Raw genomic sequence first — 23,805 nt, 5'->3', positions numbered from 1 at the left:
CATAATCTAATATCATTTTACGAAGAGATCGTTGTTCTTTGTTTAATATTTCATCCAAAAAAAAAACAGGTCGTACCCGGATTCGAACCGGGGTTGTTCGGATCAAAACCGAAAGTGATAACCACTACACTATACAACCATCTTCGAAAATTGGAAATTTCACTGTTTATTACGTTAGAAATGTGATTTTTCTTTATATAAAGGTGAAAAGGTGCATTATGGACTGATGTATCAACAATCCCCATAATTGGCTCGCAAGAATGGATAAAAGGATGTCTTCTAATAATAATACACGATATTTTGTATGGTTTTGTGTTTTTTTAAAATATTTCTGCTATTTATACACACCATTTCCCCAAAACTTGGAATAACTTTTTTATTCTGAAAAGTAGAAGCTATAATGACTTTAATCAATTAAAATTCAATAAATTAGTACCAGCAATATCTACTATTAAGAATTCATATTTGGATGTTTCCATGTTTCTAGATGTTATGAGTAAACTGTGTATTATTATCTCTTTTATAAGACCACATACATTCATTTACTAACAGCAATAGCCCAGTGTCTTGGTTTGAGATATCTTTGAAACAGTTTTCGATGAGCCCCATAGGCCGGGTTGGTTTTGGACTTTGTTTTTTTTGGGGAGGAAAAGGCTTCATTTGCGCTCTAGAAGCTATCCAAGTTGGTTGCAGTTTGTAAAGACCTGGCAAGTTCCCCTTAGCTCAAATCAGAACGAGCTGAAACTACAATTTGACAAGATCACGTAAACGAACCGTAACTGATTTTTCCTAATATACAAAATATAATTACCTAACCAAATACAAAACCCCAATAAAACATATAAAAAGTAATCTCAAAATACAACTTCGCTAGACTTAAGCGGAAGTAGAAGAAGAGTACTTAGTAACAGCTCTTGTACCTTCGGAAACGGCGTGCTTAGCCAACTCACCTGGCAAGATCAATCTAACAGCAGTTTGGATCTCACGAGCAGAGATGGTGGACTTCTTGTTGTAAGCAGCCAACTTGGAGGCCTCAGAGGCAATTCTCTCAAAGATATCGTTGACAAAAGAGTTCATGATAGACATGGCCTTTTGGGAGATACCGGTATCTGGGTGAGTTTGCTTCAAAACCTTGTAGATGTAAGAGGCGTAAGTCTCTTTTCTAGCTTTGGTTCTCTTCTTTGGACCCTCAGAGGAAGAAGAGGTCTTCTTAGCAGCTGGTTTCTTCTCAGCTGGAGCTTTGGAAGCAGGTTTCTTTTCAGCCTTTGGTGCCATTGTTCAAAATTAATAAATGTGGTGTGTATACGGGGGAAGTGTTCAATTGTCAAGACGCAAAGCTCAGAGGAAAGTGGGAAGTCCAATACGTTTTATAATAATCGGGTTTGTTTACACAATTCCCACGAGTGAACGCGTTTACGCTGCGTGTTTTGAACCGTGCCAGACCTGCCGTTCTGATGTTTACACACCTTTGCTCGCGTAAATATCAGAACGCTGGGAGTTTTTCCTGAAAAGGGGGAAACATCTCTAGTGATTACATAATTGCATTCCAAAATTTACACCGACAGACTCGCTTTAAGGGTGTAAATATCAGCACAGAAGGCGCGATCTGCAACTTTGCACACTTCTGCCAAGTCCCAACATTCTGAAATTTACCGCAAATAGGGTGTGTAAAACACAGCACGGGGGCATGGTTTCATACAATTTGTGTAAACAAAGGAAACGAAAACAAACAACCACCACGACAACAACAGCACAAGGCATAAAAGGCGCTGTACAATTTGTTAGTGTGTTTTGTTATATAAAAAGCTTGGATTCTCCATCTCAGAAGGGCAAGTTTTGGGATTGTGGAAAGGAGTTTCTCTATATCTCTTAATTCAAAACAAATACACATATAAACAATGTCCGGTGGTAAAGGTGGTAAAGCAGGATCTGCTGAAAAGGCTTCTCAATCTCGTTCTGCTAAGGCAGGTTTGACTTTCCCAGTTGGTAGAGTCCACCGTTTGCTCAGAAAGGGTAACTACGCTCAAAGAATCGGCTCTGGTGCTCCAGTTTACTTGACTGCTGTCTTGGAGTACTTGGCTGCTGAAATCTTGGAGTTGGCTGGTAACGCTGCTCGTGACAACAAGAAGACCCGTATCATCCCAAGACACTTGCAATTGGCCATCAGAAACGATGAGGAATTGAACAAGTTGTTGGGTCACGTCACCATCGCTCAAGGTGGTGTCTTGCCAAACATTCACCAAAACTTGTTGCCAAAGAAGTCCTCTAAGGCTAAGGCTTCCCAAGAGTTGTAAACAGTGGGTGTTTGACATTTCTATTACAAAGGGTTTTATTCTGTTATTTTGTACATTAATAATTGGGGTTTTAGGTGGATAACTAAAGTTTTTTATGATTTTCGAATTTCCTGTAGTTCACTTTAGATCCGCAATGATATCAACGATGATGTTGATAACAGATACGAGGACTTCGACACCAACGAGGATAATTACGATGAATTCCAGATACTCTTCATTGGAGTGTCCCAGTTGTTCTTTCAACATTTGTAACAAATCTGAGATAACCTCTAATCTCTGGTTAAGCAGCGCAACTCTTTGGTTAATCTCCAAGTACCCCCTTGTCGCTTGATAAATCGGTTCCAGTTGAGGTTCAGCCCACATAATCTCTGGAGAATCCAAAACTGAGCCATGTAAGTTGATGTTGATTCTAAGAATAAACAGCTCACCAATACTCTTCATGATTTCATCCTTTGTCATACCAACTTTACCAGCAGACGCAATCTGCTGCGGGATATTCTGAGTATCCTCGATGGTGTTATCCACAAGTTCTTCGAATAGCGAGATCTTGACAGATTGTGAAATAGCATGCGATATTGAGAGTTTAATCATATAATTTGAGCCATCCCTTAGCGTTATGAAATCGTTGTAGATTCTAGGCTGGTAGGATTTGGTAATGTAGTAGTTGAACTCTTCAACCTGAACGTCTTCCAGTGCCAGTTTCTCATTCTCAAATTTGGCCAAGTCTGATAGGAACGCCTGTTCTTCTCTCAGTGTGAACCCCCATAGAACGACAACTCCGTATTCAAATATGAAAACGTCAGTGTGTGTGTCGTCTATGGTGATTTCACCACCTTCATCGTCTAGCCTGATGAGATCTTTATCCATTCTCTTATCACCTCTCCAATCCTTATACACAAAGGGAGAGTAGAGGCACTCATCGAACAGTTTAGGATGAGTACCATGTGTTCGTTTCCCATCTTTCAACCACCTTACCAGCTCCTTCATCTTGTAGCTACCAGCACTGCAGTATGCAGTGACTCTAGGTAACAGCGACCTTTGGTTCTTACCTAGCCTCTCTGCATCTCTTCTCGCAGATGTATCTGTGATTCTACTCACTTGTGAATAGACGTCTCTATCGTTGGAAGAAGGATCATCCGGCAATGGCTCCTCCGGTAAGATCTTCAACTTCTGCGAAGTCCTTGAAGTTCTATGAGGACCAAGCTTCTTCTCTGGAATCCTCGGTTTGATGACATTCTGTGATTGTTTGGACGCCTTTGAGGGCTGCTCATCATTTGATATCAACCTTGAAGTCTCAGATGAGCTCATTATTCCACAACTTCACCTCCTTATATATCCACCTTCTTCCATATATTGAAAACAGCACAACCTGTGTGGTAGAATCTGTTTGCAGTAATCTTCTCTTCCCAACACCACACTACGTCATAAAAAACCATTTTCTACAAAACGTGTTCGCGAAAAATATTTTTCGCTTAGATTTTTTCTTCCTTCTGAGCTCATCTCATCGCTGCGGTTTCAAAGAAAAAATTTTAAACAGAGCAAAGACCACAAAAAAATCGTAAACAGACACAAAAGCCCATCAACAAAGACCACAAAGGCAACAATTCCAACGCCACAAAGACCCATTGAGACGACCAGTTTTTAACAAGAGCGGCTAGTTTCTAAGTGTGGTTTCCAAACAAGCGCTTCACAATGAAGGTCAAGTCCACCAAATCCACAAAGCGTTATACGTTTGCGTCTTTCAAAGAACGGGTTGATGCTATCAAAATTGAACCATCCAAGAAGCTCAACAGAAGGGCCTTTGACGATGCTGAGACATCACACTTCCTCTCAACGTTGGAGAGATGGGTTGAGTTCAACAGGTCTGCTAATTTCACACAGTTCTTTGAAGCGGTTCAACCAAAATGCCAATCTCTTCCGCAGCTGATCCATTACCGCCAGTTCATCTTTGATCAACTGTGCGAATCTTTGGAGAAGGGTGACTCTCTCTCGTTGCATCCCCTGACAGAACTGCTTACACAGTTCTGCCATGATCTGGGTCCTGATTTCATGGAGTTTTACGAAAAGACCGTTACGCTCATCACACAGATGGCAATCAGAGAGAACACATCCGAGACTTTGGAATGGGAGTTCAACTGTTTGGGATTCATCTTCAAATACTTGGCTAAAGTCTTGACCGAGGACCTGGTACCGACTTTTAACCTTTTGGAACCACTGTTCCATTCAAAAGAGCACATTTCCAGATTTTCGGCGGAAGCATTGTCCTTTTTGTTGAGAAAGACCCCACAGAAGGAACTAATCAAGTTCACTGAAGTGGCATTTGTGAACATTGAAACCGAAGACGAAACTTATGTCAAGTCCATTGTAACTTTGTTTAGTGAATCCATGAAGTCTACAAAAGGATCTATCCATTCAAAGTTTATGATCATGACTCGTTCGCTCTTCAATAATTTGAACTCTGATAGGTCATCCTCTGTGCTTTGTGACATCCTACTTAGTGTTTTGAATTACGGCTCACCAGAGGCAGTGGAAGAAGTGTATTCCACCATTGTAACCATCAATAGGGAAAACTTGGCAAAGGACAAGAGTTACATCAACCATTACATCAAAGTCACTACGGTTCTAATATTTGCAGACTCAGGTAAGAAAATTCCTGATTGGTCTTTGATTACTGAATCAATAGATGATGTGATTGCAAATATTGATTTGAAAACTGTTGATGACTCTACTTGTGATCTTATTGTTTACTTGGCTTCGATCTTCTTCCGTAACTGTGAGATTCAAACGTTGACGAAGTTCCACGCAAAGCTTTTACATTTTGTTTCTTCTTTGCAGTCCTTTTTCTTGCCATTTATAATTTCAATTTTGGACTTGTGCAAAGAGAGAACATTGAAGTACTCCCGTTCTTTTGTGCAAGACTTTATAAATAAGAGTTGGACTGGGAATGCAGAAGCTATAGTTTTTTTCATCCAGAATTTGGAAAAAAGAGAGCTCATCACAAGAAACGATGACCAAACAAAGTTTAAATTGAGCATTCCATCTGCTCTCACAAATTCCATGCTTGATGAACTCAGGAAGCTCTCTATTTCTAACTCAGATGCTTTGTATGAAGTTTATTGGAGATTGTGTATCTTATCGTACAGTTCCAATCTCGATTCATCGGTTTTTGTTGGACTTTTAGACCAACTAAATGACATACAAGATCAATCAGAGTTCAAAGAAACAGTTATATCAAAAACCATTTCATTGCTCTCACTCACTGGATATGATCCAACAACTGAAATCGTCCTGAATAACTTTGAAAAGTTGCACAAAAATCTGATCTTCATGACTTGTGCCTACAACTATCTAAAAGACCACAAATTGGCCACAGCTGATGCTGAGAAATTGATTGCTTTAACCTCAAACAACCTGATCACCCCAAACCATGCGTTGAAAACTGCTTCATTGCAACTCATAAGGTGTCTAGCAAACGGTAACGACGAAGAGTTAATAACTATTGCTAACCAATGTGAAATCATTGAACAGATTCCATTGACTATGGCGAACGGTCGTGATATTCAACTAAGAATGAGAACCTTTGCTCAAAGCTTCAGTAACTTGGATACTATGGAAGATTTGAGATCCGAGGTATTCTTGAAGTATTTGCTGGGTATGCTTTCCGTAAGATTCTCACCATCCTGGCAGATAGTTTACGAAGTTTTACCATCGGTCTTGCACAAGAATAGACACGTTGTGTGGGAGACTTTATATAACTTCGTCATTGGCTCGTATAAAGATGGACAGGCTGTGTTCTACAGCGGTATGGAAGACGACCTCATTAAGTGCGATGATGGATGGGTGATTATTGATAATAGACTAAACACAATTATCGGTTCCTTTAAGAAAGTGATTTCAGAGTACTTGAATAAAGAACAGTCTATTCTTACCGAAGTGGAAGAGTCATACAAGACGGAACAATATCCAGAGTTCATGTGTCTTCATGCTATTGCTGCGTTGAAGAAGATCCCAGAACTTGTTGAGAAGAACTCCAAGAACATTGTTGCTTTGGTTCTAGACAACTCATTGGAAGATAATGAGGACTCAGTGAGTTTGATGAATAAAACAGAAAGATCTGCACTGCTGGAGTTGTTTGTCAATTTCAAGAAGCTGAAGTCTATTCCAAGAGCCGACGAGCTTTATCAGAGACTCCTAACTCTCTTATCAAGCCGAACACCCGAGATCAGACAGATTTCCCTGCAGTGTTTACTTAATTTCAAGAATCCACAGGTTATGAAGTATAAGGATACGCTCACCAACTTGCTGGATGACGCTGCGTTCCGTGATGAAATTCAGAAAATTACATCGAAGGGTGAAGATTGTGTCATCGAAGATAAAGATGAACCATTTATCATGCCATTGATATTGAGAATCATCTTTGGACGTGCTCAGAACAATAACGTTAGTGGTGCTAAGAAGAGCTTGAACTTTGGTGCTGTTACAGTTCTTCCACAGCTAAGTCCAAAATACGTTGTCGATTTTTTGAATATTGTTTCAGAGAGAGTATGCAACAATGATGTGACTATGGATTTTGATACAATTGAAGCTGACCAGTTGTCTTTGCATATGTTGAAGAGATACTTGGGTTTCACAAATTTATTGGGTGTCTTAATAAAGACTTTAGGTGAAAAGTGCAAGGAAGAGTTGAAGATTACGATCAGACCGTTGTTACAATCCCTTGTGTGTGCTGAATTGGTTATAAACAGCGGCTCTACGGAGAGACATGTTGATGTCATTGCTCGTAACATAAGATCATCTGGACTGAAGAATTTGTTGGCTTTGTTTGACCTGTTAAACGAATTTTCTTGGGATGAGTACATTGAAGTCATTTATGAAAAGGTTCTTGCTCCAAGGTTTGTCAACTTCGAAACAGAAAACCTGCAACAAGCATCGTCTCTAGTGAAAATCATCGTTTGCTGGTCCCAGTACAAGAGTCATTTGGATTTATTGTTGATTAACGACCTTGAACCTTCCAAAAAACTTCTGTCGTTGCTTCCAAACCCAAAGGCCAAACCTGAAGTCATATCTATTGTACTTGATTTCTGTACCAACATCATCAAGAAGGTCCACAATAAGACAAAGTACGATGGGTTGACTAAGCTGGTCTCTACTCAAGTGTTCAGTTCTTTGGAAACAATCTTGTCTCGCATCACTGAGCCCCATATGAATGCAAAGATTATTGACTTACTCTTGGCTCTTGTTGAGAACAACTATGTGGAGGATCAAGAGAGAAGAAATTCCCTTGTTAATGTTGCTACTCAAATGCTCGAAAAGCCAAGTGCCCAACTGTCCAATGAGAGTAAACTCCAAGTTTTGAGGACACTGAAGGCTTTAATTGAAGAATTTCATGGGGAGTTCCAACAGGTTCAACATCTCTACCAGGTATCTTCCAAGTTCTTAAAGTTCTTCACAAATAGGGAACAACGTGATGTTCTTATTGAGTTATTTGTTGAGATTGGAAATAAGTTTGAAGACTACTCTCGTGTTGCCAATTACTTAACAGAGTTGAACAGCTTCTCAAAGAGAGGTCTTGCAGAGTTTGACTATGATAGAAGACTTGATGCTTTTAGAGAGATTAATGAAACCACATACCAGGAGTTGACTTCATTAGAATGGCTCCCAATTCTTAACACTTCGTTATTCTTCTTAACCGAGGTTGACGATTTGGCAATCAAAACCAACGCATCTTATACGTTGAGAAGATTTGCAGATGCTTTCTCCGAGAAAGAAGAGGCAGACAAGGACATGATCCGTCTCTTCAAGGATCTTATCTTGTCAAACTTGAGGGTTGGTATCAGGAACAAAGATGAAGCTGTGCAAACAGAATTCATTACAGTCTTTGCACACTATGTTTCGAACATCAAGCATGTCGGTGATTTTGAAGACTTGAAGGTGTTACTTTTTAACAACGATGATGAGGCTAACTTCTTTATGAACATCAACCACATCCAGTTGCATAGACGTCAAAGAGCCATTAAAAGACTTGGGCAGGTTGCATCTGAGATATCTGGTTCGAATATTGCTTACTATATATTGCCAATGATCGAACACTATGCGTTTGTGTCTGATGAGAAGTTTCGTAACATTTCCAACGAGACTATTCTGACAATTGAGAAGCTAATTAGTTGTGTGACTTATAAGCAGTTTATGGCTGTTTTTAAGAGATACATGGCTGGTTTGAAAGAAGGAAGCGAAACCCTTCGTGACTCTGTCAACTTGATTGTCACAATTGCAAAGGCATTGTTGAAAAATGTGCAACGTGCAGAAAGTGATGAATCCAAGAGAATGGAGGGAATTCCATCTGAGCATGATATTCTTGATGTTCAATTGGAACAGGAAATGATTGAGCCATTATCCAAGATATTGAACAAGAGAGACGAGGAGACTATTGTTTTCAGAACACCATTGATAGAGGCTCTTTCATGTCTGATTTTGTGTTTAAGCCATGATCGTATTGTGATTATCCTTCCAAGTGTTTTAACCAAAATCTGTCAAATTTTGAGATCGAGATCAGATGAGTTGCGTGATGCTGTGAGAAAGCATTTAGGTAGAGCTTCCAGAACCCTTGGACCAAAATACATCAAATTCATCATCAAGGAATTGAAAACTGCACTTGCAAGGGGATTTCAAATCCACGTCTTGGGATTTACTGTTCATTCCATTGTGTCCTCTATGGAGTTTTCCCATGGTGATCTCGATGAATCTGCAAGTTTGATCATGGATATCATTATGGAGAACACTTTTGGTGGTACTGGTCAAGAAAAGGAGGCTGATGGTTATAGAACCTCGATGAAGGAGGTTAAGCATAACAAGTCTTATGATCTCGGTGAACTTTTGACTCGTGTTATTAGCCTCTCATGCTTCAATTTCGTTGTTGAGCCAATAAAACTTCTGCTGGAGGAGAGAATCACTTTGAAGATTCAGAACAAACTTGATGAGTTGTTGAGGAGATTCTCGCTGGGTATCTATAAGAACGAGGATTCCACAAAACAGGATATGCTAGTTCTTTGCTTTGAACTTTTCAAGGAATCAGAAAAGGACTTTACCTCGCATAGAAGGGAGCCAACCATGAAAGATTCCGAGAAGCATTTCCTTGTTCAACTTTCATCTAAGAGTCAGAGAGTTGTTAATGAGAACTCTGTCTACGTTGACACCTTCCAGAGATTATCACTGGAGTTATTAAGAACGACTTTGAACAAAAATCCAAACTTTATCAATGCTGAGTGCCTGTCTGGGTTCATTCCGTTCTTTGAAGTCGCTTTAGAATCTGAAAATGAGGCTGTTATAACTAGTGCGTTGAAGATCCTTGAGAAAACCATACATGTTGACTTTGATTCGGAAGGTGACATTTTCAAGTTAGCTGCCAGAAAGTGTTTAAAGATTATTAAGAACTTTCCATCTACGGAATCTGAAATTGTGCAATCTTGTTTCAAGTACCTCTCTGTTGTGATTCGTCACAGAGAGGAGCTTTCTTTGAAGGAAAGTTCACTTGGTTATTTGCTTGTCAAGATCCAACCTGATTTGAGCGAACAGACTTGTCAAGCTTTGGTATTTAACTTCTTGAGAGCTGTTGTCTCGAAGCGTATCATGCTTCCCGAAGTGTATGAGATTATGGATAAGCTCAGGGAAGTTATGGTTACGAGTCATTCAAAGGAGAGAAGAGATATGTCAAGAAGTATCTATTTCCAATTCCTTATGGAGTACGATCAAGGTCGTGGTCGTTTGGAAAAGCAGTTTAAGTTCCTCGTCAATAACTTGAGTTACCCATCTGAAACTGGTAAACAATCCGTAATGGAGTTGTTACACTTGATTATCCAAAAATGTGGCCCTGAGTTGTTAGAAGCCTTATCTTCCTCGTTCTTCGTTGCGTTATCTAAGGTTTTGATTTCTGAAACCTCAACAAAGAGTAGAGAGATGGCCATTGCTTTGATCACCTCAATTTTTGAGAAGAAGGGAACAGAACCGTTTGAGAAATTTATCCGGGGATGGATGAACTCAAAGAACTCTGCTTTGCTAAAATGTTCATTACAGCTTTACAGAATTAAAGTAAAAGTATCTGGATTTGAAGCAGAATCGGAGTTGGATAATGATGTCTTGTTGAATATCAAGGAAACGTTGCACACTTCCAGATCTGATTCTGAAGTTGATGTCAAATGGGAATTGGTTTACACTGCATTAACATGCCTAAGTCATGTTGTTGAGAAGGATGTTAACGTTTTTGACGAAGAGTTGAAGGCAGATGTGATCTCTTGTCTCTTGTTCCCACACTCATGGGTGAGACTTACAGCTTCTCGTCTATTGTGTGTATTGCTATCAAAGAAAAGAGACTTTTTTAGCGATGCTGATCTCCAGAACGTTTCTTACAGGGTCTTCCACCAATTGAATGCACCAAGTATTGATGAAAGATTGGGATCCCAAGCTGTTAAATCTTTGACCATTGCGATGATGCGCTGGGAACAAAATGGAACACTGTTTGATAACTCACTAAGACTTCATTCAAAGGGCGATGAAAGTGAAAATGAATACGACGAAGAAGATGCCCAATCTACAGAACCTGAACATAGGATGTCTAATTGGGCCATCAAAAGAGCCAGTGCGGTTGTTAGATCTGAAAAATCGGATTTGGCGGCCAAGAGAGCCGGTGTTCAATTCCTAGCCATGTGTGTACAGATCTTGGATGTTGTTAGATTGAACGAAGTGGCTCAGGATATGATCTTACCACTCTTTACACTTGTTGAGAACGAGACTGATGACGAGGCTAAAAACGAAGTTCAAAACTTGGCACTTGAGTGTATGAAGTTGATCGAGGATAAGATTGGGGTTAGTGATTATACAGGTCATTACTCTAAAGTCAACCAGCTTGTATTGAGAAGACGTCAAGACAGACGTACAAAGAGAGCTCGTCTGGCAATCACTGCACCTGATAAGGCAGCAAGAAGAAAGGAGAAGAAGCACGAGAGAAGTAGAATTAAAAGAAAACATGAGAAGGACGAGAATGGATTCTATCACACCAAGAAGAAGAAGCATCTTTAGAAAAAAAAATAGTACAGCATTTTTAATTCAAAATTATACATATAACACTAAACAAGAAAAGGCTTTAATCGTAGTACACACGTGTTAAATTTCGTCATCATCTTCACCAAAATCATCAAGATTCTGATGGTGGATTTTCAGTCTTTGGCTCCAACTTCTGTTTCTTTGGGTTTCTACTTTCGTATTCTGACATCTGTCTCTGATACCTCTCCTTGTCCTCGTTGTAGACCTTCACGTATGGCTTTCTATCATCTAAACTCATGCTTCTCCACAACTCACCCAAAGTCTTTGACAAGTCGATATCTTTGCCTTCAGCTTCGGCTTCCTTCTTGATTCTTTCCTTCTCCATATCACAAAACACCAAGTATGGGTTTAGTGGTCTCTTTGGCAAATCTGGGTCTCTTGGTTGTGAAACCATCGGTTTCTTCCTCTTTATAACTCTCTTCCCTTCTGTGATTGCGTATTCATCATCGTCGTCTGATTCACTCTCCTGAGGTAATACGGCCTTTGCCTCTAATCTTTCTAATAGTATAGAGTATTCCAGTTTTAGCCTGTTAACAGCAACTTTACCACGTGAAATTGACAACGAAGCTACTTTGCTAGCCTCTTCTATTTGGTTTATCTTACGCTTCAGTTGCTTGCACTTGTTCTTCCATTGCTCATCTGTGTTACCTGTAGATATCGACATCGTTGTCCCCTTCGTTCCACCTGAGAAGAACCCGTGAAAGTGGTGAACTGAAGGGCTTGGACGCTCATTTTTCAGAAGGAAGGTTCAGTTCGATTACATAATCACATAATCACGTGATTTGACATCCATACACCTATTAACCCGTACACCAGATTATTTATTCGCAGACCCCCAAGAGCCAGCCTACTTTTGATGATGGAAGACAGAAAGCCTCTACAACAGTGTAATTATAAATTGAACGTCAATTGTAAAGAGAAGATATTAAAAATTAGACAAATAAAAGAAGGACATCAGCGATCAGCAAGATTAGTAGTAATTGTAAGTGTATAGTTGAAGGAAGAAAAAGGCAAAACACCATGGAAAATCAAAACAAAAGAAGTAGTTCATAAGTTTAAAGTCAACATTGTTTCAAGCCTTGATAACTTCTTCATAGGCAGGTGGAGGACCTGTGACTTCATAAGCATCCTTTTCGTTATATTCAGTGTTGATATCTTTAACGTCAACCTTATCGTCGGCCTTAGAGATTTCATACTCAGAGATACCCAGTGGATCCTTTGGAATCCAAATGTGTGGTTCTTCATCGGTGATGGCTGGATGGTTGTAAGCACCATCCAAGTAAGAAGAAGAATATGTTGTGGTCAAATTGAAGTAATGAGGCAGTTGAGAGCGGATCAGGGCAAAGTTATAGCCATCTTTAGGGTTGAAGAAACGTTTCAAAACTTGCTTTGGATTTGTCTTCGCCTGCTCCTCCAAGGTATTGAAGTTAGCATGGTTGATATCATCCTGCAAAGCAGCCTCTGCTGAAGCTGCAGTTTCTTGACGAGTCGTAACACCTGCACCAGCAACAACGGTTTCATTTCTGGAAGATGCAGAATCACCGTTTGCAGTCGCAACAGCTGGTTCAATCTCTTCCTTTTGACCATTGCTGTCAGAGAATGCATTAGCATCATGATGATCGATAAAGTTCTTACCAGTCTCCTTAATCTCAGCCAAACCGAGGTCCTTTTGTGGGTAGAGAGCACCTTCACCTCTGGCCTCTTTAATAGCGGAGATTGGAACTGTATCCAAGAGAGGTTCGAACTTCCATCTCAAGAACAGATGCACACAAACTGTAACACCTAAAACAATGGCCTCCAGCACGACTGGACCCCAAGTCTTGGCCATGATAAACAGACCCAACAAGCAAATCTCTGCAAGGTAAAGCCCGACAAATGTTTGGAACAGAGCCTTTGGATAGTTACGACCTCTCATGTCAATTTGTGGTTGACCATAAACATAGACGATGAGATAGAGGTAACCCAAATACAGCATACCAAACGTGAAGGTGGAGAACAACAAAATCAAAGGAGAAATAATAGAGTAAATGATGAAGATACAGACCAACAACTGTAGAGGAGGGTAAACCACACCCCATGAAGGCATTGACAAAGTGTTGTACTTTTCCCATTTCTTTCTTGGAGTGTTTTGTAAGAATTTCAAAGCCTTTGACAAGATTAATGGACCAATTTGTAACAAGGACATTGCTGGTGTCATCAAACCTTGAAGCAAAAAGTAAGCAATGTAGAAGTTGGATGCCTTTGGTAAGTTTTGGGCCAACAAGGTCATTGCACTGCCTGGATCGTCAATGATGGCAGTGACCGTTGACGAAGCTGAGGAAGCCAATGTAACAACCAAGAAGACTTGGACGATTTGGAATCCAAAGTACCAAGATTGACAGTACAGTTCAACTTGTTGTTCGGTAATCATTCCCGACATTTTACCAGCCTTCTTGATAATCACTGGAACAAAAGACATCAAGATGGCCAAGGCAACAGTTGGTAAAATACCAGTAATCAAACCGAGGATTACACTAGGACAGTTGTTGATAAATCTCAAGAAATGGATCTTATCAGTCAAGAAAGGAATATTGGAAATACAACCGACAACGGCAACAGGGATAGCCCAGAAGATAATCATGGCACTGAGGAAGGAGTTAGCAGCCGTTGTTCTTGAAGCACGCTCCTTGGTCTTCTGAGACAAGTTTGGCCAAAGAATATCATCTGGTGCACAACCCAAGGCCCGCAATTTGAAGTCCTTGGTATATGGAACCGCCTGATATGCCTTTTGGGCCTCCAACTGATTTGGGAATTCAATAAACACAGACGACATCAACTTAGCTGTTTCTGGAGTCTTTTGAGCTTCCCCAATTTCCTTGTTCAGCTCATCAATGCGGTCAATACAGTAATCCACAGTGACAACTTTCTTACCAATGAATGGAATTTTACCCAATCTATGAGTTGGATCCTTCTTGATGTAGCCTTGAGGCTCTTGAGGCAAGGCCTCGCCCTTCTTGACGAGTTTCTTCTTCAACTTTAGTCCCTTAGAGATGATCTTGTTCAAGGCACCTTCGTACTTACCAGCCAACTTGGAACGCTCCTCGGTCAGCTTCTCCAACTCCTTGAAGTTTCTGGCGTACCAGATTCTCTGAGCTGTAGGGAAGAAAGTTCTAATGGAGTCCTCATCAGTATATTTCTCGCTAATGTCACTCAAAAGCAAAGTTCTGGAAGAGAGCAAACCGTCGTACAACGGGGAGGTCTGGATCGAGTGTCTCAAGGAGATGTAAAAGATCAACTCCTTGTAAATAACAAACATAACCAAGCCAAAGTAGAGCCAGGACAAAAACACATGAGCATAGTATCTCTTGTTGTTTGTCACGTTGGCAAACGCCAGCAGGTCGAATCCTGGCAAGTCCTGGCCGCCAGTGGCATTCACAGGCAGCAGAATTGGCAACAGAATGAAGCAACCGAGCAACGAAACACCGGCAAACATGCCCACGTAACGTGAAAACAGATACGCATCAACACCAGCGTATTGGAGCAAGAACGAACGCGGCTGTCTGAACAAAAACAGCGCCCACTGGACAGGGCCGCCAGGGACACTCGGTGGCACCTGTTCCCTGTTGGTCTTCGCCAACTCCATGGTCTTCGGCTCATAGACACGGCGCTCTTTCGGTCTCAGCATGGAGAACGCAAAGTAGATGATGGAACCAATGATTCCATAGAAGATCAGTGAAGAGATCACCGCAGAGGTGGAGGAGCCATCCGACGAATCACCAGCCATTGTTGTAGTGTGCTTTTGGTGATGATTCAGCGGTTTAAAGCAGTGAAAAGGTCAAGTAAGGAAGAATATAAACAAGAGAGATGGGCTAGCAAAGGAAGAAATTAATCCCCTGTATATATAATTTTTTTCATCTCTGGGGCCTGAAGTCTCTTGCTTTTTGCGCAAGTTTGGGGGCTTTTTGTCACACTGTTGCCAAAGAAACGAGTTTTTCTATTGCAGGTCTCACTTGCGAATTTCAGAATATGTGCAGCGGATTGCAGGCGTGACATATTCCTAATTGGGAAACATCCTGTTTCGGGGAGTTTTGCGTTTGTTGCTTGCTACGTGTGCCTGTGTGCTCATCGGGTTCAGCGTATGGTGTTCTAATTATACCGACGTCACAGTGTATGTTGTAGCACCAATAAGTCCTGTGTGGTGTGTTACTTTGCTCGGGGTGTGCCAGGTGAACTTGTAAATAATGCTCACTAGATAATTCTTCAAACAGTGTGAGATAGAGAATATAAAAAGGCTAGTTCTTAGGAACTTGGGAGGGAGGAAATACGATGGTTCAAAGGCTGTCCTTTAAACCATTGTGGGATACTCGAATCCCGATATGGCGTGATCCAAGTAGCTCTAATAGTTATAACGAGAATGTAACCAAATAGTGACCGGAATGTGGTGTATCAGGAATGTTATATATAGCAAATGCCATTTTCCAAATCAACGGTGTATTCCCAAATCAAATTCGATGGTGGAACATCTCAGCTGTAACATTCGTGACGTAATATTCACGTGACAAACACGTGACGCACACGTGATTATATAAGCATTATGTAAGCATACGCCTGGCAACAGCCACCCACCAGCCCCCGGGGAGGCGGGAGGCGGCTCAGCCAATCATCGTCAACACCGTCCTCCGGGTAACCAGACCCATCGCTGTTTCGCGTCCCCGTCCCCCGTGCAACCAGTTGATGATAACAACGATACGTACACACTCCATCCCTCCCGAGAGATAGAGACCGAGACATAAACAACGCTTGAGCAGACCTCGTTGAGCGACCAGACCCGGGTACTAATTGGCGTTGCTCAGCTAACAACACACGTCACCTTCAGCACAGAGACAGGCAGCGACAAGGGACAAGAGATGAAGTTCATAGACGAAGCAGACATTGAGCTGGTGAACCAGTTTCTCAACTTTGACACAGGTGATTGCCATATAACTGGAGGCTGTGACTTGTTCACGACGAAGCCCGTCCAGTCGGATAGGAAGTTGTACAAGACTGTGGACAGGCAGTTTGACGCGATATTGGAGAACACGGAGACGAAATTCATACCTCCAAGTAACAGCGACGAGGTGTTTATAAAGGCAAAGAGACGGTTCAGCAGCAGTTCGAGTGACCATCACAATGGCCACGAGGGCTCGTCGCCAAAGTCGCTGGACACAACTCCATTTGGCCCACTGAGCGAGTCGACAAGCCGCAAGGTGTTTGCCTACTTGATTGGCATACTCAATGCCCAATACCCTGATAACGATTTCACCTCGTTGGAACCAATGGACTTCATCAAGATTTCCTTCAGCTCGTTGAGATCGAAGTTTGACAACACGCTCATATCCTTGGGGAAGAGCGAAGATATGGAGTTTCTCTGGGACATTGTAAATTCCCAGATGGACCTACAGGACTGTGTCTACTTCGAGCTCAACACTGAAGACGATGAAAAGTTCTTCCTCAGCGAAGAACCTGGCCAACTCTGGACGATGAAGTGGTTCATCTTCAACAAGAAGAAGAAGAGGGTTGCATCCTTATACCTCGACGGATTCAGACTCAATAACTCCCCGAGATTACAGCCTTTGACCAGCAAAAGAAGTGATAACGTTGTAATCGACAACGACATGGATGGCGAAGAATATGACTTGACGTATAGCGACGATGAGGTGATGTTTGACGACGACATAATGGAGGATGATTCTCAACAGCAACAGCAGAAACATCAAGAGCAACCACCTGTAAATCACTTCATGTCGAATGCCTCAGTGATAACGTGAACATTTGATTCCGTTGTTTGTTATGCTGAATTCACACTGTCTTTCAGTTTCACTGGTTGAATACTCCGAGAACACCAGTTGACATATTCTTTTAGCTTTCCAGTAACTATCAGATTCAACATCGTTATGTTTATACCATTTCCTTAACAAGATTCGAATACTTACAGCATTACTCCATTGTAACCCAAGGCTTGGAATCATACCCTTTGCAAAGTCCATGCCTCTTATAGTCGCGTCGTCCCAGCCACTCAACCATCCAAGCTGATAATCGAAAGAGATGGGCTTGTATTCGCTATCAATGATCTCCCTTTCAGGGAAATCACTTATTTGGTTAGTGACAACAAGTGCAACGGCGAACTCATCACAGAGCTCGTTCAAGTGACTGCTGATCTCAAGAAGCCTATGGCGATTCTCAACAAATCTCCTGTAGCTACCTCCAGCTGAGAGTTCCACTCGGAGGTGGTGTGATATTGAGTCAATGATGACAAGTTTAAAACCACCCTGTTTCAGCAATAACGGCAGTTGAACCTCTAAGATGTGCTGTTGCGACTCAAGATCAGTACAGTTGATACAATACACAGAGTTCAGGTCCGGATTGATCTCCTGGAGTCTTCGTGTTTCAAGCGAGGATTCAGTAGAGATATATACGCTCTTCCAGCCTGCTAGTGCAACACTTCGTGTCAGTTGCATACACAATTGGGACTTCCCAGTGGAGCTTTCACCGAAGATCTCAGTGATACATCCAACCGCAATACCACCACACAGAGTTGAATCCATCACGTCGTCACCTGTGGAGACCCACTCGGCTGGCTTCAGCTTACCAATCACCGGAGTCTCGTTCCTCAGAGTCTCCACGAAATAGACCAACTCCTTCTCAGGGATTCCACTTTTCAAACCAAGTTCCCTTGGTGAGGTTGTCAACAGATCCATAACAGTTATGTCATGCTTCTTCAACAGTGCGAAATAGCTCGTAAAGCTATGTGAAAAGTTGAGTCTCGAGCGAGGGAAATGCTTATACAGATCCATTTCTCCAGCAATCAGTGGATGGAAGGCGATCTCAACGGTTTGTTTTGATTTCAATGTTGACAATTCGATGACTTTAACGCAGCTTTTTTCCATTTTTTTCACACTGCGTACAGCATGCATATACAGACATTTTAGGGCTTTTTCCGTAAACGGATGTTCTTATTTGGTCAATTAATCGCAATGAATTGTAGTGGAAGGGTGTGAATAAACCACACGGTTGGAATTAGCATAGAGAGACGATTCTAACGGTATGAATTACTTATGGTCTTCGTGGCCTTTAAAGGCGGCCTTTAGGATCTCATCTTCGAACCCAGGCACCTTGATGTATGAAACACCACCTTGACGTAGCTTCTGCAATCCAACGTTCTTCTTGACAAACGTTTCAGGCTCGACGACCCCGACAAAGACGCTCGAGATCCTCGTCTTCAATATCCGGTCGACACAGGGCTCATTGCCACTTAATCTCAGCGAACAGGGCTCCATGGTGGTGTAGCAGACAGTGCCTTCTGGGACGTCTCTTTCACCTGTCTCCAGATACAATTTCTCCAATGCATTCTGCTCTGCGTGGGTATTACCCTCAAGTTCTCTGGAGAAGCCGGTGCTGAGAATCTCACCATCATGTACAAGCAGACAGCCGACGCCGAATGCCGTTGTGGTTGGTTCACATTTCTGAGCCTCTTTCAAAGCCAATGACATGAATCTGAGATGTGGCTCAATTGCCCAGTCTGGGAAGTCAGTTTCATGGCTCCACGGGTCTGAATCGTCAGTGGAGTAGTATCTATATGCGTGTAACCATAGATCCAAGTCGTTTGCACCAGGCTTGCTATAGAGCTCGGTGCCACATTCTTCACACTGTTTGTTTAATAGCACTTCACCTTGCGAGTCTGGATACAACCAGGAGCTTGCAGGTTTCGTCTTACCAATCTCATGCAATTTTGCCATAACTTTGTCATGATCAGCTTCTCCCTTAGCACCCAGGGACTCTCCCCATACACTCACGTTCGAGTATATAGGGTCATTAGCAATTGGGAAGCCCAAGTATTGTAAATGAACTCTTATCTGGTGGGTTCTGCCGGTATGTGGCATAGCTTTAACAATGGAGGTTTCTCCATCGGAGCTGATCTTCTTGAAGATGGTGGTGGCAGGCTTACCACGTTCTTCGTCGACGATATTCAAACCCAGGCGTGGTTCTAAAGTGAACAACGGCTTGTCTACTGTGATTTCGCCATCAGGGAAGACACCTTTGACCCTTGCGATGTACTCCTTCTTAACTTCACGGGCTTTCAACTGTTCGACAAACTTATCAGCACCTTTAGGGTTCTTGGCGAGGAACATCAGTCCGGATGTAAGCCTATCCAATCTGTTACAAGGGTGGACTTCTTTGTCCATTTCCAACTTCATGATCTTGGTCACGGTGTTATACCTATAACGACCAGTAGGATGCACTGGGATACCACAAGGCTTATCAATGATGATCAACTCGTCAGTTTCCTTAACGATCTTGATAGGTCTTGAAGTCACGCAGGGCTCATGTCTATGGATTCTATGACTAATCAAATCACCATTCTTTATCACAGAGTCCAAGTTCGCCGGTTTATCGTTCAACATCACTTTCCCTTCACTTATGGTCTTCCTGTAGTACTCCTCGGATCGATCCCTGAATTCGGAGGTGAAGACATCTATCAGCTTTCTATCACGCCATCTCATCTTACAGTAGGTCAAGTACGTAAAGTAGTAAGGCAACACTTCACGGTATAAGCCTTCGATTTTGTATTGTACTTTGTCCTCATCGGCCCTGCTATCATGAACATCTTGTTTCTTTGCCCGGAAACCAGATTCAGATCTCAGCTTCTCCAATTTAACAGGTGGTGATCTTCTCTCTTTGGACATGGCTCTTCTGATCATTCGATTGATGGCTTTAGAGAACAAATACGGCGAGCCACCATGTAAACCACTATGTAAACAGCTCTGCGATGGAAGGAGATGAGGACATAACTTGTCGAGACGAGAGTTTTGTCCATTTATGCAAAATTGCGCAAACTTGCGAAAATTGGCGGAAGATAGATACACCCGGACACCAATCAGCTGGTTTGTTGCCGTTGCCCGGGGGACGGCATTCTCGTCCACTCACTATGAGAACCTTCCATTGCAAAGTTCAACGGGACAAGGGTAATTAAGCAATCTATAACTCATAGAGACTCTTCCATAATGTGGAACACACCGTGTTTATTGCAAAGGGTCGATTCAATGGGCGCGAGCGGTGTTGTAAATCGGTGCCTTGTAGAGTAATAAGTAGTAAATGATAGTTCTGTTCGAAGCTACGCTATTTTTACTGTGGTGATGACAACTGATCAGCCAGAGATATAGGACGTTTCGGACCTTGATGACGGTTCAGGTAGCGTGTATTTCTGTGAAGAAGGGGGACGTGGTACTGGTATGGTAGGATTGACATCTTGTGAAGATGTCCTCATGTGATTGATTCTATAATTTCGATCATCGCTCATGATACTGGAAATGCTTCCTTAGAAGCAGATGCCACCAGCCTGTTACTTTTTTCCCAAGTGCTGAAGGCCCAATTGGGAGTAAATACGTCGAGAATCTCCAGGAAGTCGGAATGGCTAGCCCAGATATATCTGCTCCTTTTACAGTCCTCGAAGGTTCTGTCCTGAGCAGGACGTATACGGCCTTTTTATACTTGTTCTGAGACTATAGAACGTCTAATTCTATATGCAACATCTTCTATATACCACCTCATGAATCACTACATGTAAGCAGTATAACCTCTGCTGTAGTCTACTAGAGCCAAACTAGCGTGGAACATCACATAAAGACACATTCGGCACCAATAGTATTCATAACTTCGACTTTCTAGACATCATTTGTTTCATGAATGTCGTGATAAAGTCTCTATAGGCATCTTCAGACATCAACTTAGCATTATCCTTAGCAACGGAATCCAAGCCATGATGGCACCAGTCACTGTTTGTAGTCATCATCTCCAAATGCTTCTTCGTACCAACAACAGCTGGTGCGTATTTCTTGGATATTTCAATGGCCAAGGAGATTGCACTGTCAATGGCACTTTTCTTATCTTCAAACACATTTGATACCAGTCCCAGATCAAACGCTGCTTCACTGCCAAAGTCTCTAGCAGTCAAGGCCAATTCATTCAGCTTTGATTGGTTATTAACCAGGTAGCCCAATCTTTGCAACGAGCCAATATCAGCCATGATGCCAATGTCGATTTCCTTGATACTGAACTTGACATCGGCAGTGCACAGTCTAATTGTTGTTGCACTTACAATGTCCAAGGCCAGCCCATAGCTTACACCATGGGAGACGCTAATCACAGGTATATGGGACTTTAAAGGTGAGGCAATACAATCCTGAAACTCCTTGATAAAAAGCTCACCGGACTGATGGTCCATAGAAACCAATGATTTCAAGCTTGTCTTGATGTCTAAACCAGAACAAAAGTGCTTACCAACACCACTGAGTACCACAGCCCTTGTATCTGTCTTGTTCAATTGATCAAAGATCTCACGATACTGTTCCCAAGTTCTGCGGGCACACACACGCACATGTTAGAATCATGTCCTGTAAATTGTAATATAGCAACCAGTTGTACTTACTGTTGAGCAAACGAGTTGACCTTTTTTGGTCTATTAACCTCAACATGGACCACTCCATGAGCTGGTGATGTGATTCTGAAATCGGTAAATCTTGTGTAATCAGATGCTTTGAAGGACATTGCAAAACTTTTGTGACTTGAGAAGTTGATCAGTGAGTAGTTGGTTACATGTGAAACTTGTTCATGCTTTATACCCACGGAAAGCTCCATCGATTGTATTGAATACCCCACAAATAAAATGGAGGCCATCGGTAAGTACCGAGGCCTATAAGTGGTGTCCGGGTTAATAGGTGTTCGGGTTAATAGGTGTCCAGATGATTAGGTGTCCGGGTGTTTCTTTTTCGAGTATACGCTCCTCACCCAAAAGGGCTTCGGGATATTTGTACAAGATCAAGATGCCATTAATCAATTGAGAGTGGCCCATTTTGGAAAGAAGGACCGATAGCTAGAGCAGCAGTGCAATGGCTTCGAGACAGAACAAGAGAACTGCGCTGTTCGATGCCCCACCAAGGGTAGCATCACCGTACGACAAGCCTGAACAGCGAGACTACTCGGCTTCGAGGATTGCACAGATGGAGTCTCAGAGTGAAGAACAGACCAATGTAATGGCCCAAAAGATCTCACAGTTGAAGGATCTGAGCTTAAAGATGGGCGAGGAGATTAGGAGCTCCAACAAGGTGCTGGATCAAGTTGGAAACCAATTCGAACAACTCCAGGGCACCTTGAAGAGAACGTGGAATAGAATGTTGGTTATGGCTCAAAGATCAGGAATCCCGTATAAGGTATGGCTAGGGTTCTTCGCAGTGCTGTTTCTAATGTTCTGGTACGTTTGGTGGACATAGATTTAACGAAGTTCAGGAGAAAGAACAAACTCACAAGTACAGTTCATAGTGTAATGCCTTTTAGAGTCGTTGTTCCAGTCTGTAGCTTCCACCATCAACATGTTGCTTTGGTCTACTTCCACAGAGGCCGTTGTGCGAAACCTGGCTTTCCTTCGAATATTACTACAGGGAATTGACCAGGTACCAACACTGGCCTCTGCTGCCTCTTCAATTCTCCACCATTGGTGGTAATCACATAATAAGCCCGTCAGAGGCAGAGTAATGTAGAAGGGAAAAGAAACAATACTGAACCACCACACTCCACACTTGAAGAAAAATCACAATGGACCACTCAAAAGGTGAGCAGAAATCACCAGACAACACTCACCAGACCTCGACTGACATTGCTTAAAGGGCCATTTAAGGGCTCTTACTCCCGAGCGTGCTTATACTTCCGTTTTAGGCAATCAGAGCGGACATCGGAGTGCATCTACACCTAGCTCCACAATTATGGCTCATGCCACCAATTACCATCATATGTGGACACACACTGTGGTTGTGGTCTTGTTGTTTTTCCATCTTAGTACAAATAAGCTGTATATTTCCCTCAAAGTACATTCACTTCATCCTTTCTTCACGCTGTAGACTGCGATGACCTTAACAGACGAGGTGAGGGCACCAAAGATCAAGTCCGTAGCCATCATCGGGGGTGGTGCTTCAGGTGCCATCGCACTGGATACGTTGATCCAAGAGTCACACTTTGATGAGATAGTGCTATTTGAGAGAAGAGACGTTCTTGGTGGTGTTTGGGTTCTTGATGAGGCCCCAGATGAGCTGGACGTGCCTCCAGGCGTTGACCAGAACACTTTGGATCCTCAGCTGAGTATTCCAGAGTTTGAGGATAAGTTGCAAACTGCTAGAGCTGACCAGCAGAGGTTCCTGCACACAGCTGCTTATAAAGGCCTGAGAACCAACATTCCAGAGCTGCTCATGACGTATAGCGATGATAAGGATTGGAAGACAGCTGAAGATGAAAGAGTTGATGATGTATATGTCCGGGGCCATGTCATTCAGAGATACCTCAACAACTATCTCAAAAGACATGAAGATCACATAGTTTACAGAACGACTGTTGAGGATGTCAAGAAGGA

At 42.2% G+C, this 23,805-nt stretch overlaps 10 protein-coding genes and 1 non-coding gene across 11 annotated transcripts; 4 read left to right on the top strand and 7 right to left on the bottom strand.

The window, feature by feature from the left end:
• Nucleotides 1–67: 67 nt before the first annotated feature.
• On the bottom strand, nt 68–139 carry CYBJADRAFT_t101. The gene has a single exon. It is a non-coding gene; the product is annotated as a tRNA-Gln (tRNA).
• A 614-nt stretch (nt 140–753) lies between these two features.
• Nucleotides 754–1,275, bottom strand: CYBJADRAFT_151348 (histone H2B family protein; the record flags this gene model as incomplete). Its single annotated transcript, XM_020213362.1, has 1 exon — nt 754–1,275. One exon carries the CDS (start codon nt 1,273–1,275, stop codon nt 877–879), a length of 399 nt encoding a protein of 132 aa, XP_020070317.1. The 3' UTR covers nt 754–876.
• Nucleotides 1,276–1,729: 454 nt separating this feature from the next.
• HTA2 (histone H2A) lies at nt 1,730–2,352 on the top strand. The gene has a single exon (XM_020218006.1). It carries the CDS (start codon nt 1,899–1,901, stop codon nt 2,292–2,294), a length of 396 nt encoding a protein of 131 aa, XP_020070316.1. The 5' UTR covers nt 1,730–1,898; the 3' UTR covers nt 2,295–2,352.
• On the bottom strand, nt 2,228–3,658 carry RMD1 (Rmd1p). The gene has a single exon (XM_020215111.1). It carries the CDS (start codon nt 3,600–3,602, stop codon nt 2,412–2,414), a length of 1,191 nt encoding a protein of 396 aa, XP_020070315.1. The 5' UTR covers nt 3,603–3,658; the 3' UTR covers nt 2,228–2,411.
• A 184-nt stretch (nt 3,659–3,842) lies between these two features.
• On the top strand, nt 3,843–11,426 carry UTP20 (Utp20p). The gene has a single exon (XM_020213361.1). It carries the CDS (start codon nt 3,987–3,989, stop codon nt 11,364–11,366), a length of 7,380 nt encoding a protein of 2,459 aa, XP_020070314.1. The 5' UTR covers nt 3,843–3,986; the 3' UTR covers nt 11,367–11,426.
• NHP10 (Nhp10p) lies at nt 11,380–12,059 on the bottom strand. Its single transcript, XM_020215110.1, has one exon. It carries the CDS (start codon nt 12,052–12,054, stop codon nt 11,482–11,484), a length of 573 nt encoding a protein of 190 aa, XP_020070313.1. The 5' UTR covers nt 12,055–12,059; the 3' UTR covers nt 11,380–11,481.
• Nucleotides 12,060–12,468: 409 nt separating this feature from the next.
• PHM7 (Phm7p) lies at nt 12,469–15,129 on the bottom strand (the record flags this gene model as incomplete). Its single annotated transcript, XM_020212195.1, has 1 exon — nt 12,469–15,129. A coding segment is annotated over one exon (2,661 nt), but the record flags the coding sequence as incomplete, so codon positions are not given.
• Nucleotides 15,130–16,558: 1,429 nt separating this feature from the next.
• Nucleotides 16,559–16,966, top strand: MAF1 (RNA polymerase III-inhibiting protein MAF1; the record flags this gene model as incomplete). Its single annotated transcript, XM_020212216.1, has 1 exon — nt 16,559–16,966. A coding segment is annotated over one exon (408 nt), but the record flags the coding sequence as incomplete, so codon positions are not given.
• A 1,491-nt stretch (nt 16,967–18,457) lies between these two features.
• PUS9 (pseudouridine synthase PUS9) lies at nt 18,458–20,092 on the bottom strand (the record flags this gene model as incomplete). Its single annotated transcript, XM_020213705.1, has 1 exon — nt 18,458–20,092. The coding sequence occupies one exon, from the start codon at nt 20,090–20,092 to the stop codon at nt 18,458–18,460; it is 1,635 nt and encodes a 544-aa protein (XP_020070310.1).
• A 794-nt stretch (nt 20,093–20,886) lies between these two features.
• On the bottom strand, nt 20,887–22,025 carry CYBJADRAFT_184910 (enoyl-CoA hydratase/isomerase family protein). Its single transcript, XM_020217147.1, has 2 exons — nt 21,835–22,025; nt 20,887–21,763 (listed from the first exon to the last, which is right to left on the bottom strand). The coding sequence occupies exons 1-2, from the start codon at nt 21,951–21,953 to the stop codon at nt 21,055–21,057; spliced, it is 828 nt and encodes a 275-aa protein (XP_020070309.1). The 5' UTR covers nt 21,954–22,025; the 3' UTR covers nt 20,887–21,054.
• Nucleotides 22,026–22,294: 269 nt separating this feature from the next.
• Nucleotides 22,295–22,675, top strand: BET1 (Bet1p; the record flags this gene model as incomplete). The annotated part of the gene is made up of 1 exon (XM_020213704.1): nt 22,295–22,675. The coding sequence occupies one exon, from the start codon at nt 22,295–22,297 to the stop codon at nt 22,673–22,675; it is 381 nt and encodes a 126-aa protein (XP_020070308.1).
• Nucleotides 22,676–23,805: the final 1,130 nt, after the last annotated feature.

Source organism: Cyberlindnera jadinii (genome assembly GCF_001661405.1).
Source record: "Cyberlindnera jadinii NRRL Y-1542 unplaced genomic scaffold CYBJAscaffold_7, whole genome shotgun sequence".
Lineage (NCBI taxonomy): Eukaryota > Fungi > Ascomycota > Saccharomycetes > Phaffomycetales > Wickerhamomycetaceae > Williopsis > Williopsis jadinii.
Note: the sequence above shows the minus strand (reverse complement) of the source record. Positions and strands in the feature narration are given on the sequence as shown.